This window comes from Aedes albopictus, chromosome 3 (genome assembly GCF_035046485.1).
Source record: "Aedes albopictus strain Foshan chromosome 3, AalbF5, whole genome shotgun sequence".
NCBI lineage: Eukaryota > Metazoa > Arthropoda > Insecta > Diptera > Culicidae > Aedes > Aedes albopictus.
In genome coordinates, this window is record NC_085138.1 from 375078799 (window position 1) to 375098663 (window position 19865).

The following is a 19865-nucleotide window of genomic DNA, read 5'->3' on the forward strand; positions in this document are numbered from 1 at the left end:
TGCATCAGGGACTCATCCAGGAGTTTCTCCTGGGATACCTCCAGAAATCCATGCAGGCATTCCTCCAGAATTTCACCAGGAATTAATCAAGGAATTATATCATAAATTATGTCAGCAATTCATCCAGGATTTCTCCAGGAAATTCTTTAAAAGTTCATCCAGGATTATCTCTAGGAATACCGTCTATATGTTTTTTAGGAATTCCTCCAACAATTCTTGCAGATTTTACTCCAGGGATTGCTGGAGTGATTCCTCTACTAGGAATTCCGCCAAAAAATCTTCAAAGAACTTCTTCAGGGATTTCTCCACGAATGTCTCCAACATCCTTCAAAAATTATATCAGAAAATTTTTCCAGAAAATCTTCTGGGTATTTTTTTTCAGAAATTCTTCTAGGAAATTCTCCAGGAATACTTTCAGAAATTTTTCAGGGATTCCTCCAGGCATTTATCCAGGAATTTCTCCTGAGATTTTTTCATGAATTGCTTCAGGGATTTCTCCTCGAATTTCTCCAGAGATTTTCTCAGAGATTCCTCCAGAAGTTCCTCTAAGGATTCTTCCAGCAAATCATCTAGGGATTTCTTCAGAAATTCTTCCAGGAAATTCTCCAGAAATACATTCAGCATTTTTTCAGGGATTCATCTAGGTATTCCTGCAGGAATTCCTCTAGAGATTCCTCCAGGGATTTCTTCACAAATTTCTTCAAGGATTCCCCCAAAAATTCCTTCAGAAATTCCTTCGAGGATTTCTCCAGGAATTCCTCCAGAAATTCCGCTAGAAATTCCTTCAGGATTTTCTCAAGGGATTTTTTCAGAAATAGAAAAATAATAGAAATCTCCCAAAATTCCCCTAGAGATTATTCTATTAATATATGCATTATTTCAAGAATTCCTCTAGAAATTCCTCCAGCAAATTCATCGTGACTTCCTTTAGCAACTCCGATAGGAATACAGAAATAGAAATCTCCCAGAATTCCTCTGGAGATTTCTCTAGAAATTCATCCAGTAATTCTTTCAAGAATTCCTCTAGAAGTTCCTCCAGCAATTCCCACAGGAATACCTCTAGGAATTCCTTAAGGATTTTTCCAGGAATTGCTCCAGAACATCTTCCAGAAACTATGACAGCAATTCCTCCAGGAATTTCTCTAGGATTTTTTTCGGAGATTCTTCCAGAAAATTCTCCAGGAGTACTATCAGAAGTTTTGCAGGGACTCCACCAGTTATTCCTTCAGGAAATCCTCCAGAGATTCGTCCAGAAATTGCTTCAGGGATTCTCCAGGGATTTCTCCACGAATTTCTCCGGGAATATTCCCAGAGATTCCTCCAGAGAATCCTCCTGAAATTCCTCCAAGGGTTCTTCCAGAAATTTTTCAAGGGATTTTTTTTAGAAATTTCTCCAGCAATTCCTCCTAGGACTCCTGTGGAGATTTCTCCAGGAATTTTTCCAGGGATTGGTTCAAAAATTCATCCAAAGAATTTCTCCAGAAGTTCGTGATGGGTCTTATCCAAGAATACTTCCAGGAATTTGTTCAGATGTTTGTCCAGGCATTCCTGTAGGATTCTCTCTTAAGATTTTCCAGGAATTGCTTCAAGGATTTATCCCAGAATTCCTCCAAGGATTCCTTCTGAAATTTCTCTAAGACTTCCTCTAGGAATTCCTCAAAAGATTTCTTCTGAAATTTTTTTAGTGTCTCAGAACTCCTCAAGGAATTTCTCCAGAATTTTCTCCAAGGAATTCTTCAGAAACTTATCTAGGATATTTTCTAGGATTTCCTCTAGAGATGTCTTCAGATATTTCTCTAGATATGCCTCCCATTGTTTATACAGTAATTCCTCCAGGTAGACTTTCAGAAATTCTTCCAGGGATTCATCCGGAAATTTCTCCAGGGACTCTACAGGGCTTCCTCCAGGCATTCCTGTAGGAATTGCTCCAGAGATTCATCCAGGTGTTTCTTTAGGGATTTATCCAGGAAATCTTCCAGTGATTGCTCCACGAATTCCTCAAATGATTTCTTCAGAAATTCCTCTCAGGTTCTCTCCAAAAAATCATTCAGGAGTTGCTTCGGAAATTTCATTAATCCTTCAATCATCTTTTCAGGGATTCCTTCAATACCCTAGAACTTCTCCAGGATTACCTGATGATTTTTTTAAAATTATTTCAAGAATTTTTGGAGGAATTCCACCAGCGAAAAGTATTGGAAGATCATTTTAAAAGGACTCATAGTTAGTCCTCAAAGGAGTTCGTAATTTCCTTAAGAGTTCCGCTACAATTTCTTATGAATGTTGTGTAGACATTAGGTATGAGAAAAAAAAACAGAGCAAAATAAAGTACGAGTTTTTTTATTCACTCTTTAGTCATCCAGAAATTGGTCACCACTACTAGCACCACGTTGATTACTGTAGATCAGGGTTGAATAATGCTTTTGAAATATAATGTTATTATATTCAATTTCATCGTATTGCGTTTAGCTATAAAAGCTAGTAGGTACACATTTGCTAAGGGTGCTTGCCCCCCCTTGACCGAAAAGCTGGCTACGCCCTTGGACCTAGTCCCGGGTTGAAAATCTCGTTAATAAAGATATAAAAAGTATATTGCAGTCATATTGAACGCCGAAGTGACATGTACTTTTATTATATTGAAACTGATGGTTGTGAAGAAGTTTCCATCCAACTGGAAGGCAAATGCTGTTCCAGTTGGAACGTAAACATAAAAGAAGAGCATTTACTATGCTATGCTATGCACATATATGTATATATGCATCGATTTTGCGTTGTAGTTTTATAGTGAGATTCGATGATCTACCTATTTACCGAAGAAAACTCTAGATAGATTCCTGAGAAAATCCTTGAAGTAAAATCTGAGGGAATACATTAGTATACGAAAAGAAAAAAATAGCATGAAAACAGTGTTACGACGGCAGCAAAACGCCTATTTTTACAGCTCTACTACCGACAAACAGACGTGACAGTGGAGAATTTTTTATTGACCACGTTTTTAACGATCGAGGACACTAGTGGATACTATTCCTGTTCACCAAGTTCCAAGAAGTTCAGATAACGTTTCGAATGGAACTTTCTAGCTGCTAAAGAGGCTAGCAATGAGTCTTGCTGGAATTTCGTACACAAGTTCCAGCATGGCTCATTGCTAGCCTTTTTAACAGCTTGAGAGCAAGAGAAGGATTAAAAAAAAGTTCTACGTTTTGTTACATATCTGTGTCTGTGTCTGTGGTTCTAGTCTAGTCCTTTGATTGATGCTTTGATTAGTGCCCAATGCAATGGAGAAAGCTAACGCAGCAAGGAAATCGATAAGAACGCCGTTGAACGTAGGCACGCTGTTTCCTATTTCTTATCAGCATCGATGTAGTTTCGCACTACGCGGCGATCGTCGGTTTGGCAATGAATCTCGACCGGTGATCGGCGATGTTTAGATTTTCAGACTAATCTTCTTCTTCTTCTTTCTGGCTCTACGTCCCCACTGGGACTTGGCCTGCCTCGCTTCAACTTAGTGTTCTTTGAGCATTTCCACAGTTATTAATTGAAGGGCATTCTTTGCCTGCCATTGCATGAATTTTTATATTGTGAGGCAAGTACAATGATACACTATGCCCAAGGGAGTCGAGAAAATTTTACCGACCGGAACGGGAATCGAACCCGCCGTCTCCGGATTGGCGATCCATAGCCTTACCCACTAGGCTAATTGGAGACCCTCAGACTAATCTCTCCGACAAAACATGAGATCCCGTCGAAGGTGGTGTGGACACAGGCCGATGATCGTTCGAATGCCACTCCGATTCCTGTCTCGGTTTAAGGCCACTGAACGATTATATATGGTAGGCGGATCACCACGGGGATCCTCAGTATTGATCCGCACCGGTTAGTAACAATGAAAGTGCAGTACGACTTGGAAGGCGCTGTACTGAAGCAGAGTACGGGATTGAAATCGGTTTCGAAGCATGTGCTGTACGGAGTGTTGCTGTTCGTGATCGTGGTTGGATGGGTGGTTTACCGGCAAGGCGAAGTTCTGCGGACAAAGGAGCTGCCGTGTCAGGGTACGGCTGGAGTGATCGTTGGCAGTGAAGAACCTACAACTACGGTGGTTCACGATAGAGAGATTCTGACCAGTACGGAGCACCTCAAGGCGGATAGCGTGGATAATCTGATCGGAACCCTGTTCAGTCCCTTTGTCGAGTCGGAGTCAGCAGTTGTGGAACTAAAGGTGGATACCGATGGTTTCTTGATTAAGTTCGGTGAGAATGTGGATAGCCTGGTGGAGTTGGCTAGAGATTCCGAAATCAACACGATGGTGGCGATGGCCCTGCAGGAGTTGATGCTTCTGGGTCAAGGGGATAAACCAGGGAAAAAGGTGGATGTTGGACTGGCTGTGAAGGAGGATTCGTACGAGGCGACTACAGCGAAGAAGGTGGAGGAACTATGGAGTTGGTCAAGTGGAAATCTGCTGGAGTTTAAGTTCCGTTTCGAGGATGATCATTGGGAGCTGGAAGGAGCCGCGGAGTACAAATCTAGTGAAGAAAAGGATTCAAATGAAGGTTCGGAAGAATCCACTAGTGGTCGGTAGTGGGAGTTTTCACATTTACATTTTAAAGATAATAAACTATTGTGCGATTAGTGCAGTTGTATTTCGTCGCTTTCTTTTGGATCATCATACCGATATGCCAAAGTCCACTGATCTTTCTGATACCAGATTTTGAAGCCAATTGATCTTTTCTTAGGCCACTCCCAAATCTTGTTACAATTATCATTCGTACAGTTCACTTTACTCGGGTTGCAACTGCAATACGACTTAATTTCCAAATTTCTAATCGAGTTCACATATTTTGCAATGCAGTCATCCGCCAAAGTTCGCCACACATTATTGGCTTGGAAAACCCCGCTGAGTTGTAGCAGATTCTCGGCGTGCTGCTCAGGATAGGTGGTCGGACCAACTGCCATCCAGCCCATTTCAACGGATTTAAATTCTTTAGAAACCTCAACGCCGGGACATTCAAACTGGATCGTTTTGGTGTTGAGGAGTTCTTCCTTCGAAGTGTCAATCAACGTGTGTGTACTGCTAACGACATACGACAGCACCGAGTCCTCCAAACTAACGAAGTATCGTTCAGTGTCAAATGTACTCCAGGTCCAAACGTAATCCCGGTTGTACATTTTCTTCATGTTTGTTAGGCGTCCCATCAAATCATCGGCACGTTCGAACCGGAATGTTGCTAGAAGCTCTTCGAATATCTTGAAGAACAGCTCTTGTCCAAAAGTTTTCAACTCGCCGCACGCTAAAAAATTCACGAGCAGCTCCGGGCCTTGCGGTCGTTTCAAGTAGAAGATGTTCTCAATCGGGTCCAAACGATACAGCATGCTGGTTTCCCTTATGTTGAACGATTCCCAGCTGCGGTAGGAGCCATCGTCGCATTGGTTAACCTCCTGATTGCCTGGATCTTTGAGTGTTTCTGTTTCGAATGTAAGGATTGCGGAATCCAACACCTCGTTGCTCAGAGCCTCATCAGTATCCATCCCTTGATTAAGTCGATTGAAATACACGTACGTGTAGGATGCAAATGCAGTCGTGATGAACGCCAAAAATGTGAACGTTACCAGTAAAGGTTTCTTCCATTCCGCAAGAGTCCTTGCGGTTTCCGCCGGTGGTTGTTCAGCGTCGTGCTGCGATGACTTCATGTTGATCCGTTGACACGCTAGACTGCACTGATCATCTCAGTACTGAAGACAGTCTGATTGCAAAATGTTGATTTGTTAGAAGATCGCAATCGGCGATAAGTGTGTTAGATGCAAGGGTCAGGGACAAACTATCAACAGACCGGAACGGAGAAGGCAGAAGGGCGTACATTAACCGACTGATTGCTTTCGTGACGGTAGAAGATGTGTGTACGAAATAGACATCAGCGGGATTTGTGATGGTCTACGACTCATTGATGTTGCCGCCTCCAAGAAAATGGAACCTTCTTTTTGGGCAACCTCGTTGATGGATCTGTGAGTTGACGATACATGGTACAGAAATTCTTCAAATACTATTTGCTTAACATCTATGCATTCATAAACGATAGACTCGATGACATGCAGAAACAGGCTTGACGACCGCCTCCTCCTCCTATTGTGAGTCAGCCGTATAAATAGTTGCCGGTTAAAAATAGGGTTACCAACCCCAATCCAACATGTCAAGCGACCCGTGCCGAGCAATGAGTGATCGGGGGGGTTAAAATGATGCTAGATGGTTAACTGAGCCTATGGGGTAACTTTGCAGTGCCCAGTGGGCAACCTCACAGTAATTCGTCCCTTACCGCCTTAATTCGTGGGCTCTGACGTGGCGGACCTTCATTTCCGTGCTACTCGTGGGATTCTAAAACGATCTTAAACAATAGTTATAAATCAGTTATCAGTTATGAGGTTGACACCTTCATGAGAAGCTGGTTAGCTCGGTCTCCACTAAGGAGAGCAGAGATAGAAGTTGTTGTGCGTGAAGCGACAGCGTAGAGAACCATTTCTTTCACGGGTAGCGTTTCGGGAGAGGTCATAGATGGAACTTGGTTAATAAGGGCCATCAATAAGGAGCAGCTTCATTCCATCATTGGGTCTGAAGCAGCCCTTGTTGAGACTTCGTAAGTCAACGAAAGCGGCCAAACAAGACCACGACAAACTCATGAGTACTGCAGTAGCAGTTAAGTCCGTGGAGGTGGCGAATTCTATCTTCCCAGAACACCAGAATTAGTCTTCCTGGAAGACCAGAATTGGGCTTTCCAAAAGACCAGAATTGGTTCTCCCAGAAGACCAGAATAGGTCTTCCAAGAAGACAAGAATTGGGCTTCCCAAGTGGCCAAAATTGCTCTTCCCAGAAGACCAAAATTGGTCCTTCCAGAAACCAAACCCAGGATAGCAGAATTGGTCTTCCCAGGAGACCAGAATTGGTCTTTCGAGAAGACCAGAATTGGTCTTCTTAGAAGGCCATAATTGCTCTTCCAAAAAGACCAGAATTGCTCTTCCCAGAAAACCAGAATTGGTCCTCGCAGAAGATCGTAGTTGGTCCTCCCAGAAGAACAGAATTGGTCTTCCCCGAGGACCAGAATTGGTCTTCCTAAAAGACCAGAACTGGTTTTCCCAGGAGACCAGAATTGGTCTTCCCAGGAAACCAGAATTGGTATTTCCAGAAGACCAGAATTGATCTTCCCAGGAGACCAGAATTGGTCTTCCCAGGAGACCAGAATTGGTCTACTCAGGAAACCAGAATTGATCTTCCCAGGAGACCAGAATTTGTTTTTCCAGAAGGCCAGAATTGGTTTTCTCATAAGACTAGAATTGGTCTTCCCCGAAGACAGAATTGGGTTTTCCAGGGGACAGATTTGGTCTTCCCAGAGGACCAGAATTGATTTTCCCAGAAGGCCAGAATTGGTCATACCAAGACCAGAATTGGGCTTCCTAGAAGACCAGAATTGGTCTTCCCAGGAGACCAGAATTGGACTTTCCAGAAGACCAGAATTAGTCTTTTCAGAAGACTAGCATTGGTCCTCTTAGAAGACCAGAATTGCTCTTCCCCGAAGACCAGAATTGGTCTTCTGGGACGACCAGAATTGGGCTTCCTAGAAGACCAGAATTGGTCTTCCCAGGAGACCGGAATTGGTCTTCCAAGGAGACCAGAATTGGTATTCCCAGGAGACCAGAATTGGTCTTCCCAGGATACCAGAATTGGTTTTCCCACGAGTTCTGTGTGGGAGACCAGAATTGGTTATCTTAGAAGACTAGAATTGGTCTTCCCAGGAGATAGAATTGGTCTTTCCAGGGGACAGAATTGGTCTTCCCAAAGGACCAGAATTGATCTTCCCAGAAGGCCAGAATTGGTCATACCGAAGACCAGAATTGGGCTTCCTAGAAGACCAGAATTGGTCTTCCCAGGAGACCAGAATTGGACTTACCAGAAGACCAGAATTAGTCTTTTCAGAAGACTAGCATTGGTCCTCTTAGAAGACCACAATTGCTCTTCCCCGAAGACCAGAATTGGTCTTCTGGGAAGACCAGAATTGGGCTTCCTAGAAGACCAGAATGGGTCTTCCCAGGAGACCGGAATTGGTCTTCCAAGGAGACCAGAATTGGTATTCCCAGGAGACCAGAATTGGACTTCCCAGGATACCAGAATTGGTTTTCCCAGGAGTTCTGTGTGGGAGACCAGAATCGGTCTTCTCAGAAGACCAGAAATGGTTTTCTTAGAAGACTAGAATTGATCTTCCCAGGAGACAGAATTGGTCTTCCCAGAAGACCAAAATTGGTATTTCCAGAAGACAAGAATTGATCTTCCCAGGAGACCAGAATAGGGTCCTAAAATGAAGAATATTTTCCTGGTTTTCCTACAAAACACGATCGGTCGAAGGAGTATACTTTTCCGATCTCAATGGTATTTTTTTCCGAACTTAAACAATGGCAGAATCGTTAAAAAAACTCGAAAATACAATAATGGTGAGCAGGTCTTGTTTGAAATTCGAGGTCAGCCTTGATGTATCGAAAGTGAAACGGCGGGTTGCAAAAGACATCACATTGGCTCACTTTTGACAACAAATGTTCCTGTTTGACATACACGGTAAAAAAATCCCAAAATTGAGTGTTGCAAAAATTATTAAAATTTTTGAAAATATATTTTATGGGCTTTACCTAATAGGAATACTTAAAAAAATGAAAACATGTCGTTTTAATCAATGCTTGATCGAATTATGCAGCAATTGAGATAGGCCTTTATGAGCCTATTGGTCTTCCCAGAAGGCCAGAATTGGTTTTCTCATAAGACTAGAATTGGTCTTCCCAGAAGACCAGAATTGGTCTTTCCAGGAGACAGAATTGGTCTTCCCAAAAGGCCAGAATTAGTCATCCCAGAGGACCAGAATTGGGCTTCCTAGAAGACCAGAATTGGTCTTCCCAGGAGACCAGAATTGGACTTTCCAGATGACCAGAATTAGTCTTCTCGGAAGACTAGCATTGGTCCTCTTAGAATGCCATAATTGCTCTTTCCAGAAGATCAGAATTGGTCTTCCCCGAAGACCAGAATTGATCTTCCCCGAAGACCAGAATTGATCCTTCCAGAAGACCAGAATTGGTCTTCCCAGAAGACCAGAATTTGTCTGCCCAGGATACCAGAATTGGTCTTTCCGGAAAACCAGAATTGGTCTTTCAAGAAGACCAGAATTGCTCTTCCTAGAAGACCAGAATTGGTCTTCCCAGGAGACTAGAATTGGTCTTCCTAAGAGACCAGAATTGGTCATCCCGGGATATCAGAATCGGTCTTCCCAGAAGGCCAGAATTGGTTTTCTCATAAGACCAGAATTGGGCTCCCTAGGAGACCAGAATTGGTCTACCCAGGAGACCAGAATCGGTCTTCCCAGAAGACCAGAATTGGTTTTCCCAGAAGACCAGAAATGGTCTTCCTAGGAGACCAGAATTGGTCATCCCGGGAGATCAGAATCGGTCTTCCCAGAAGGCCAGAATTGGTTTTCTCAGAAGACCAAAATTGGTCTTCCCAGGAGACAGAATTTGTCTTCCCAGAAGACCAGAATTGGTCTTTCCAGATGACCAGAATTGGTCTTCCCAGGAGACCAGAAATTGTCTTCCCAGGATACCAGAGTTGATCTTTCCGGAAGACCAGAATTTGTCTTTCCAGAAGACCATAATTAATCTTCCCAGAAGACCAGAATTTATCCTTCCAGAAGACCAGAATTGGTCTTCCTAGAAGAATATTGGTCTGCCCAGGATACCAGAATTGGTCTTTCCGGAAAACCAGAATTGGTCTTTCAAGAAGACCAGAATTGCTCTTCCTAGACGACCAGAATTGGTCTTCCCAGGAGACCAGAATTGGACTTTCCAGATGACCAGAGTTAGTCTTCTCAGAAGACTACCATTGGTCCTCTTAGAATGCCATAATTGCTCTTTCCAGAAGATCAGAATTGGTCTTCCCCGATGACCAGAATTGATCTTCCCAGAAGGCCAGAATTGGTTTTCTCAGAAGACCAAAATTGGTCTTCCCAGGAGACACAATTTGTCTTTCCAGAAGACCAGAATTGGTCTTCCCGGGAGACCAGTAATTGTCTTCCCAGGATACCAGAGTTGGTCTTTCCAGAAGACCAGAATTGGTCTTTCCAGAAGGCCAGCAATTCCTCGGGGACCCTGAGGGAACCCTAACCGTTAAAGAGGACCCCCCTCGGCAAAGTCTGCCGATACTCGTCAAGGAGGAAAGAGGCTAGCGAGACGCGTAGATCGCACAATCCATCAAGTCGATCTTCCGATCCACCAGTCATTTTCCTGCCACCATACCACCACTACTTTGATTTTCGGTCTCAGTAACGGTTTTTGTGATTCGAGAACAATAGGTTGTTAGCCTAGGGTCTCCTGCCGCTGTTTCAGCCGCACCTCCTTGGTGAACAGCTGAAGTCAGAACAGCTACAGTGCCCAGACTGCACTACCAGCTAGGCACACAACTCTTAGCTGGCGGTATTTGTCTTCAATTGACCCGTGGTAGCATGAGGTAACTTGTGAGGACGCTCCTTGCTGAGTTTAAAATGTTGATAATACGATCGACATATGATTAGTTCAAGGGATTCTACCTTGAATTTCTTACGGGATTTCTCGTTGGTTTTGTACCGAAATTTATTCTTCACAGTTTTTTTAAACAGTTTCTACCGGGATTTTTGCGATACTTCTGTAACACTTTTTTCAGGGATTTCTCTCAAACAACTTTATGGGTTTCAAAGGGGAGATCAAATGGGCGATCTGGGGAATCTTAAGGAGAAGTGATGGTAGGTTGCAGAGATGAATATACATGGGAAGGGAGAAGGGTGTGAAGGAATATTGGTTGATTTTAGAAACCTCTAGGGTTTGGAAGGGGGTCCCTTCCGACTTCCCTGGGCATAGTGTATCATTGTCCTTGCCTTATAATATACAAATTCATGCAATGTCAGATAAAGAAAGCCCTTCAATTAATAACTGTGGAAGTGCTCAAAGTTGAAAAGAGGCAGCCCAAGCTCCACTGGGCGGATCTGTACGATATTCTTCCGAAACATTCTGTCTGATGCAATTCCGAGTTTTATAGGTAGTTGGAAGTCCTACTGGGATGAGATCACCCTCAGACGCCTTATCGCGCATGTAAAGAAAACGACGCAATCGGGTTTATAAACATTTTCACGACAATCCCTGAAATTGTGTATAATTTCCCAAACCAGAATGATCACTCTCTCTCTCTTTTGATTTATTAGGTATACATGACGAATGCTTGTTTTGCTCCTAGTAGGTAAAAGAGGGATAGTTAGCTATTCCTGTACATCGGACGTAGGTACTTTTTCCCATGGGAAAATCTAGACGGAGCACGCGTTCATTCATCATGATGTACTTACCTAATCCTATAGGTACCGATCATTGATAGTAACTTAAATAGCCATCCCGATAATTGAATCAATTCAGTCTTGCTTCGATCGCCACGAGAGGAGAATACATCATCGCCACCACCATGGACCACAAAGTGCAGTACGATATTGAAGGCAGAGTGCTTCCCGCTAGACAGGGTTGTCCTTCACTGCGAGTGGGTGTCGTTTGGCTAGTGCTGGTTGCCGCGCTGTTGGGTGGATTCGCCGGAGCGTTCATCTATCATCGACTCGCGGGTAATTTCGTGCCAACGGAAGTCGACAACGTCGAGTCTCTCAACCCACGATGGACGGAAACCAAATTGGCGTTTGCGAAGGCAGATGCCGAATACTTGGTGGTGGTCAAACGCGATGGACTGGTTTCCAAGCCGGAAATGCAGAACCTGACCGAGTTTGGCAGTTGTATACCGGCGGAGGAGAAAGAGATGCTGCAAACAGTTGCCCCGGGCACGGTGTTCATCATGCGATTGTACTACGACGGCGAAGAGCAATGCATTTTCGATTTCCTGCACGAGGTGGAAGTGTTCAACGGGCGAAATTCGGAAGACGATGAAGAGCTTTTGGAAGCTTTGCTCAGTGGGTGATCAGTTTTGGGAAGAGTTTGCGAGAGAATGTGACGATCATTGAAATCCAAATGATCTGAGCTCACGCAAGGATTTGATAGAGCTTTATAGTATTATGCAGCCAGAAGTTGCTTATTAGCTTAATGTAACAATCTTTCAGGAAATATAAAGTTTTGAATAAAAAAAATAATCGTAACTGATGTGTCTGTCTGAGATAATTCGAAATTACTCTTCACTCTTTTAACTATGAGCTAAATATAAAGACTATTTTACCAAGAAGACTTAAAAAATCACTTTTAACTTTCCATGCAAACGTCAGCAATAGCAGCGCATTCGGTTGAGCTAAGCTGGTACCTCTATATTGAAATGACATGAACAAACCTTCTGAACTTGGGTAGATGGAGATTCCGGGAGAAAATAGAAATTCAACGATTGCAGAAGCAAAATGGATTTATTAGTTTGGTTGGTGATATAATGAGATTTTTGGAAGAAAATTGAGAATAATAGAAAAGAGTTGTGGATTCTAGTCTAGTCTAGTCTACACCTAGGTCTACACATATACAATGCACTCGGCACTCGGCTACGGCAGCAAACCTTGAGGGTGCGATATGCACTAGCCCCTCTCTGAAGCAATACCTTCTTGGTGGTTCCGGAGAGACGTAGGGTTTGGCGACCATAGGAATGTATTTTAGTGGGTCGAGGAGAGAGTAGTCCTGGCTTCTACCGGCATTGTAGAAGACGGCCTCAACCCCACACTACCCTAACCTTCCTGTTAGGGTGTCTGATGAGCAGATTTATCTCCCTATGGTTTAGAGGGAAAAAAAAATATACAATGCACTCTTTCATTGAAAGAATCGGCTACTTATACCGTTTTCTGGTCATGATTGATGCTGGCAGTGCATTGGACATGTATTACAAGCATCAAAGCGGCCACATCTGTGAATACAATTGGACTAAGCAATGGAATGGCTACATCTCGTCAGTTGCTCCGTATGGTCTGTATACATGTGAAGCAAAAAACATTGGGAGTGACGTTGCAAACAAAGTTATTGTCACTCCATTGGTGATGCTCTTCCTGGGATGGGACACAGGATTTTACTCCTTATGTCCTGGCTCGAATGCCTAGGCTTAAGCACCATAGAAGAAAGTTGTGGAATCTTTTACGAGACTGGAAAATCCGGGCGGCATCCGAAACTACGGAATCGTGCTGATAGAGGAGAAACTACGGAATCGTGCGAAAAGAGGAGGGACACTTTGCGTCCATATTCAATGGCATCTCGGAAGCTTCGAAAACAGCATGGAGATTGCGGTAGGTAGGTTGGGATTCCCGGGGGACGATATTTATCCCGAAAGTGGAAGAAGTTAGTTTTTATAGTATTTTCTGGTTATTCCATAGTCCAAGAAGACTTCCGATTCTTCCATTTTTTGTGGCAATTCTAGGAGATGTTCTTCCGACAATCTATTGCTGTGTGCGTTCAAGATGCAAACGGTGCCCAAATGCGCTCCAAATGCGGAAACACAGTGTTGCCAAAGGCAACTTTGCAACCATAGTCAAAACCACCGCCAACCTAGGGTTCAAAAGCTTCCACTGACCGCATTTGGTGCTCCCACATTTGGTATTTGCATTTCTAATGCACACAGCAATATTTAAAGATTCTTTCAAATGTTTCACGAATATTATTTCAGAAATTCCGTAGGGAGTTCCTCCTGATGTTACTTCGCGCGTTCTTCCGGGAGTTCCCAGACAAAATATTCAAGAAGTTGTTTTGGAAATGCTTTCAGGAGTTCCTCAAGAAGTTCTTTCTAGATTTCAATAAAAAAATATCTAAATGTTGCAGCAGGAATTCATCCGGATGCCCTCCTGGGAATTGTTCGTTTAGAAATTCTAACAGTTTATCCAAAAATGCTTTCAGAAGTTCTTCAGAAATTTCTCCGTTAATTATCTCAGAAGTTCGGCCGGCCATTCTTTCAAAGGCACCAGGAAACGTTTTCAGATATTCTTCCAGAAGTTCTCCTGGTAGATCCTCTGTGAGTTTCTTCTAGAAGTTCCTTCAGAATTTCCACCACATGTTCCTTTGAGACTCAATCAATTGGCTTTTTAAGCGATGTTGAGATACACTGAAACCTCCATTTAAGTCGATGATCGAGAATAATTTTTACCGTGCAAGCAATGACTAAACCATAGGGTTTTATATTTTTTGACAAGTCTCTTTTGTCATGCAAAGTGTTAAAAAATATAAAAGTCTTTAGTTTTGTCATTGCTTGTACGGTAAAAATAATTTTCGATCAGCCATGCATCGACTTAAATGGAGGTTTCAGTGTAATCCCATATTCTGAATCTGTACGCCAAACTGAGCCGAAATCCAAATTTTCATGAATTTTGGAGCCCGCGAACCTATTTAAAAATCAATTTGAAGTTTGTATGGGAGCGATTTGTCTAATCACCCCTCGTCGGATTTTGTACTGGGCGGATCTGTCAAGCAGCTGCCCAGCTGTCAAAAGGTGATTTGAATAAATCATTTTGAAATTGATTTTAGGTATCAGAACAAAGTTCTAAAAATCTGAAAAAAAATCATAGTGGCTTAGAAAAAGGTGCTCTTTCGTTTAAAAATATAAAATCATTGAATTTTTAAAAATTTTAAAACCCAATTGACTAGCTTCTAATCATTCAATGGACATCAGCTCCAGCCTCAGTCAAGGCACATATCATTCGATCGAGCCCCAGATAGAAAGCAAAATTTGTGGGGTTGTAGATTTAAAGCATGGTAAAAGCTTGATGACGTCAAACCCGACATAAACCTATCATTCATCTATTGTTATTCTGGCCACCAAACCCAACATAGACCCAATAGTTGTTCGATATTGGTCCAACAGCGGATAAAAATTGACCCGACATACTTTTTTTTCAGTCTGGCGGAATTTTGCAGCGTTTTTCATGTTTCGTGTCCAGCTACCCATTCAATTGAGTTTTCGTTTCTCATTTGGTAGGTGCTCTGATTGAATGAAATCGTTTTGAACATGACCAGAAGAGAAAATGACTGAAAAGATTTGTTGATAAGTGTTCAAATGAATGTGATGAATTTTTGCAATATTGAAGAAAATCATGAAAGAACTCCTAGAAGAATCCCAGCAAAAAAATTCTGGAGAAATCTCTGCTGTAACTTCTGGAGGCATCCTCGAATCCTCCAGGAAAAATCTCCGATAGAATTCCAGGAACGATCCCTAAAAGAATCTCTGAATGAACTCCTGAATTAATCCCTGAATGAGCTTCTGTAAAAATATCTGAAGAAACATCTACACGAATCCCTAAAACACCTGGAGGAATCTCTGAAAAAATGTAGGGATTACTTTAGCAACTTTTGAAGAAATCTCTGGAGGAACTCGTAGACTTATCTCTGAAGATCCTCCGATAGGTTCTTGTTTAGGAATACCTAGAAGGCCGGCTCCAGAGGCACGTTATCCACCATTTGGGACATTTGTGCCAAAAGAATTACTGTACTACAGGAGTACCTGAAGGAACTGCTAGAGAAAATTCTAAAAAAAAACTGATTCCTGAAAAAATCTGTGAATAACCTCTCGGAATCTACTCGACTTAAAAATGTTACTTGGTCGGAGAAATTTCAGGAGGGATCCCATAAGGAACTACTGTAATAACCCTTGATGGAGCTCCTGTAGATATCCCTGAAGGAACGCCAAGAGATATCCCTGATTGGAGTTCTAGAGGAACTCCCGTTGGAATTCTTAAACGGAATTCTAGACTTATTTCTGATGAACCCCCTATGGATGAATCACTGATAGATCTTCTGGAGGCTCGTCGAATTCTCCTAAAAGAATATCTGAAGGAACTCCTGGTGGAATATCTGAGAGATCTTCTAAAAAAAACCACGATGAAACTCCTTGAGGCCCCTCGGAATCCTTCTGGATAAATCTGTATAAGAACTTCTAAAAAAATACCTGAGGAATCTTCGAAGCAATTTTGGGAGGAATCTTTTGAAGAGCCTCTGAAGAATTTCCTGGATGAATTCCTGATGGATGTCCTGCAGTTATCACTGAAGCCTTCTGGAAGTTTCTCTGAAGAAGCTTCTAGAGCTAAGTGATTAGCAGATTACCAGAAAGAATTTCCGCCAAGTACAATAAGTTATCTTGTATGATTTCAGAATGGTTGAAATTTCTTGCTAAATCCTAGTAGAGGAAGTTCTGGAAAATGTTGTAAGCAAATTCTTTAAGATTTTTATTGACAAACTCTCGAAAGAAGCTTCCTAGTCTTTTCATAGGGGATGCTCAGAAAATTATCAGAAGAATTCTTGGGAGGAAAATTTGTGAGAAATTCATGTTGGGTATTTTTGGAAGGTTTTGAAATTGACGAGGATTTCCTATGTTATTCGAGAGCTTTCTGAGTGAATACGTGAGTCTTTATGAGTGGCACTGTCATTGTAAAATCCGAGCAGGTGACTCAACGTTTCCAAATTTCAGCGCCCTCTTTACTGGTTCGCTCCCAAGGAAATGACATTATCAATGCTTCTAATTAGGATTTTTTCCGGAAAACTCTTCTGTACATTTATGTTTCACGAATATTATGCGTTATTATCGTGGAAGGGACTTTTTTGATGGAATTTCTTCAATGAGCTCAGCAAGAATTCTTGAAATTCCTATAATATTCTTCGTGATTACTTGCAGGGACGTTGCCACATTTTTTATGATAATTTTTTCAGGATGTATCAACATTTTCATGGATTTGTTTTAGATAAAAGGTTTTTAAATGACGATTTGGGCTAGAGTGATTTGAGCAAACAATTATCAAATAATTCTTTTGAGTATTCCTTTTGAATGTATTCCTTTGGATTTTTTTCCGGACACCCAGAGGTTCTTTTAGTGATTTCTCCAGGAATTTTCCTTGGGACCTCTTCTGGAGATTCTCTAAAAAATCCTAAAAAAACGGTTTGAAATTGATGCACGAGTTTCTTAAGAAATTCCTCTTGAGATTCCTTAAGGAATTCCTCAAGGGATTCTTTAGGAATATCCTTCAAGGATTGCAACGTAAGTTCATGCACGTATTCCTTCGTGTATTTCTCCAAACATTTCTAAAGAATTTTGCCAGAATTATTTCTAAACATTTTTCTTGAAGATGCAATTTCAGAAATTCCATTTATGGTTTACCTTTAAAAATTCAGAATTTCATGAAACTTTTCAAAAAATTATTGCTTGTGTTTCTGAAGAGTTTCTTTTTAGTTTTTTTTATTGGGATTTTTTTTCGATCCTTTAGAACATCTCAGAGAAATTATTAAAAAAAGGTATTTCTAAAGAGATTCTTCGAGAAATACTTGGAGAATGTTCTCTTTGGTGAAATTTTTAGAAAAGTTGTTTGAGGAAAATTCCCAATGAAACCTTTCATTAAAATACTTGGAGGATTTTCTAAAATTATTATCGGAGCAATATGTGGACGATTTTTAGAAAAAAAAATCCCGTAGATATCTATAGTAACGCCAAGACAAGCGTCTGTTAAGATCTTCAGAAAAATCTATTGAGATATTTTAAAAGGAATTCGTAGGAAATATTTCGGCATAAATTTATTAAAGAAATCCGTGGTGAAATTCTTGGGGTTATCCTCAGAAGAAATGCCGGAAAAATGTCTGGGAGAATCAATGGAGGAATATCTGGACGAAATCCTTAAGGAATCTCTGTATGAACCTCTGGCGAAATTCCTGCCCGAATCACTGAAACAAATACACCGGGGATTCAATGGTTGGCTCACGATTTTGCCCCGCTGAGCGAATCGTAATCATTGGTTGGGGTGGCTGACAAAAAAAATCCATAAATAAAGTATGTAGCATGTTTTTACCAATTTTCAACACCCCACTCCCCTTCCATAGCCTACTATCCCATACCTAATGCATTGCTCGTAGCAATTTCAGCGACTCCTCTCTTAAATGCTACGTCATTTATGGATGACGCGATGCGATGCGACGGCAGTTGAACGTCAAACTCGTTTTGACACCGACTTTAAAATTGACAGTGCATTTAAGTTGGAGTTTGCCACGAATAGAGAACACGCAACCATCGAAACATTGGGATGTTTCCCCCTCCCGAGCAGAGGAGAATATCACGAAATAACTACGAAATTACATAACCTGTTATTATATCTTGCTTTGTTATTATTTAATTATCAAGGCATAGCTTTTCCATAACATATTTTGTTGGACAATCTCATTTTGTTATAATCAAGCTTTTGATATATATTCACTCAATTACATTTCAATAACATGTTTTGCTGAAGTACAAGTTTTGTTATAGTTGTACTATTGATCAACTTATCAACAATAGCACAACAGTAACAAGTTTTGAAATCAAAGCAACAATTCGATAATAATTACCTGTCCTTTTCCTTCACTGTTATTAAGTAAAATTTTGGGAAGAATTTCTGAAGAAAACATTGGACGGGAAGCATTTCTGAAGAAATTCGTGGAAGACTTCTCGTACGGAGGCTTCACTAGAAGGGATCACCGAAGGAACTCTGAAGAACTTAATCGAAGAATTTCTGAAGCAATTCAAGCAAGATTTACTTATATAATCTTTTCAGAAATATCGGAGGAATAGTAAGTGAAATATCTGAATTATTTCTTGTAAAACACTAAAGAAATCCCTAAAAAAATCTCCATGAGTCTTTGATAGATTTTTTGTACAGCCCGTAGACGAATGTCAGAGGTAATTTGCGGCACCCTTTTAACATCTTACCCAGTGAATAACTTCGAGAAACTTCAATGACACCAATTTTAATAAGGGATTTTTTAGAGAAACTTTCTAGAAAATCGGGAAACCTTAAAGAAAAAGAGGGTTCTAAACCGCAATGATTTCGCTTGCCGTCCCTATTACGTTTTCCGCTTAAAGTTCACACTGTCAAGAATAGATCAACCTTTAATCGTATAGTGCGCTGCGCACAGCGTATTTCGACTGTCAGTAGTGCTGCTAGTCTTCTTGATAAAGTTGTCTGAAGTTTTATCCAAAATTGGCTATATACTCAGGTATAGTATGGTATTCCAAAATACAAAATTCGTTAGTTAGTAATATCTGAGTTAACAATTGTATAATTTCTAATGGAACACCAAGCTGAAAAGCACACGATCTTCTTTTGAGAATGATGTTTTCTAGTACTGATATCAGAGATTTGCTAATAGTTGAACTTCCAATAAGCGACGTACTATTTCTGAGCACCAGACCCCTAACTCTTTTTTCCCGATTTCGTCAACCAGTGTTATTCAATCAGAGTGCTGTACATTGTAACCCCATTTCCGGTATATCAAATCGCTGGCATGAATTGCATTCGATTCACATCACCCGGCAAGTACGATCAATAAGCGCAAACATCAATTCAAACGCCATTCTACATTCCACCTGTGGCGCCCTTCATAGGCTATACTCAACATGGAAGGTTTATACCCAGTTCAGGAATCGCTCTACCGAAGAAAATGGATATCGGCACTGATGGTGGCTTTGCTGATGCTAATCCTGGTGATGCTCATAGTCTTCTTGTGGTCCCGTTCGAGCTGCAGCGGCACCGACGACCTTCAAGGTTCAACAGCAGAAACTCTCACCGGAATGGAATCGAGTAATTCAACGAGCACCAAGGAATTGGACAAACTACCAAACGGGTGTGATTAGGTGCAACAAAAGCCTAAACCGTTTGTCGTGACCCAGTGGACAATAACGAAATACGGCGGGATCAATATTTCGGGGGGGTGAGGCTTGCGTCCGGATTGGAAAAGAGAACGCTTTTCTTGAATATTTTCTAATTTTATTTTCTCCGTCTATCTCCTACAATTTCTGTCACAAAACTGTCAATTATTGTCTCTGCTGAAAATCACCGCCTACTAATTATTCTAACTATCCATACTTT

The 19865-nt window shown here is 41.4% G+C and overlaps 2 protein-coding genes across 2 annotated transcripts; both read left to right on the forward strand.

Moving 5' to 3' along the window:
- Positions 1-3446: 3446 nt before the first annotated feature.
- On the forward strand, positions 3447-4573 carry LOC109397159 (uncharacterized). Its single transcript, XM_019669497.3, has one exon. It carries the CDS (start codon positions 3881-3883, stop codon positions 4571-4573), a length of 693 nt encoding a protein of 230 aa, XP_019525042.3. The 5' UTR covers positions 3447-3880.
- A 6859-nt stretch (positions 4574-11432) lies between these two features.
- On the forward strand, positions 11433-12170 carry LOC109397048 (uncharacterized). Its single transcript, XM_029875089.2, has one exon. The coding sequence runs from the start codon at positions 11498-11500 to the stop codon at positions 11993-11995; it is 498 nt and encodes a 165-aa protein (XP_029730949.1). The 5' UTR covers positions 11433-11497; the 3' UTR covers positions 11996-12170.
- The last annotated feature ends 7695 nt before the right edge of the window (positions 12171-19865 follow it).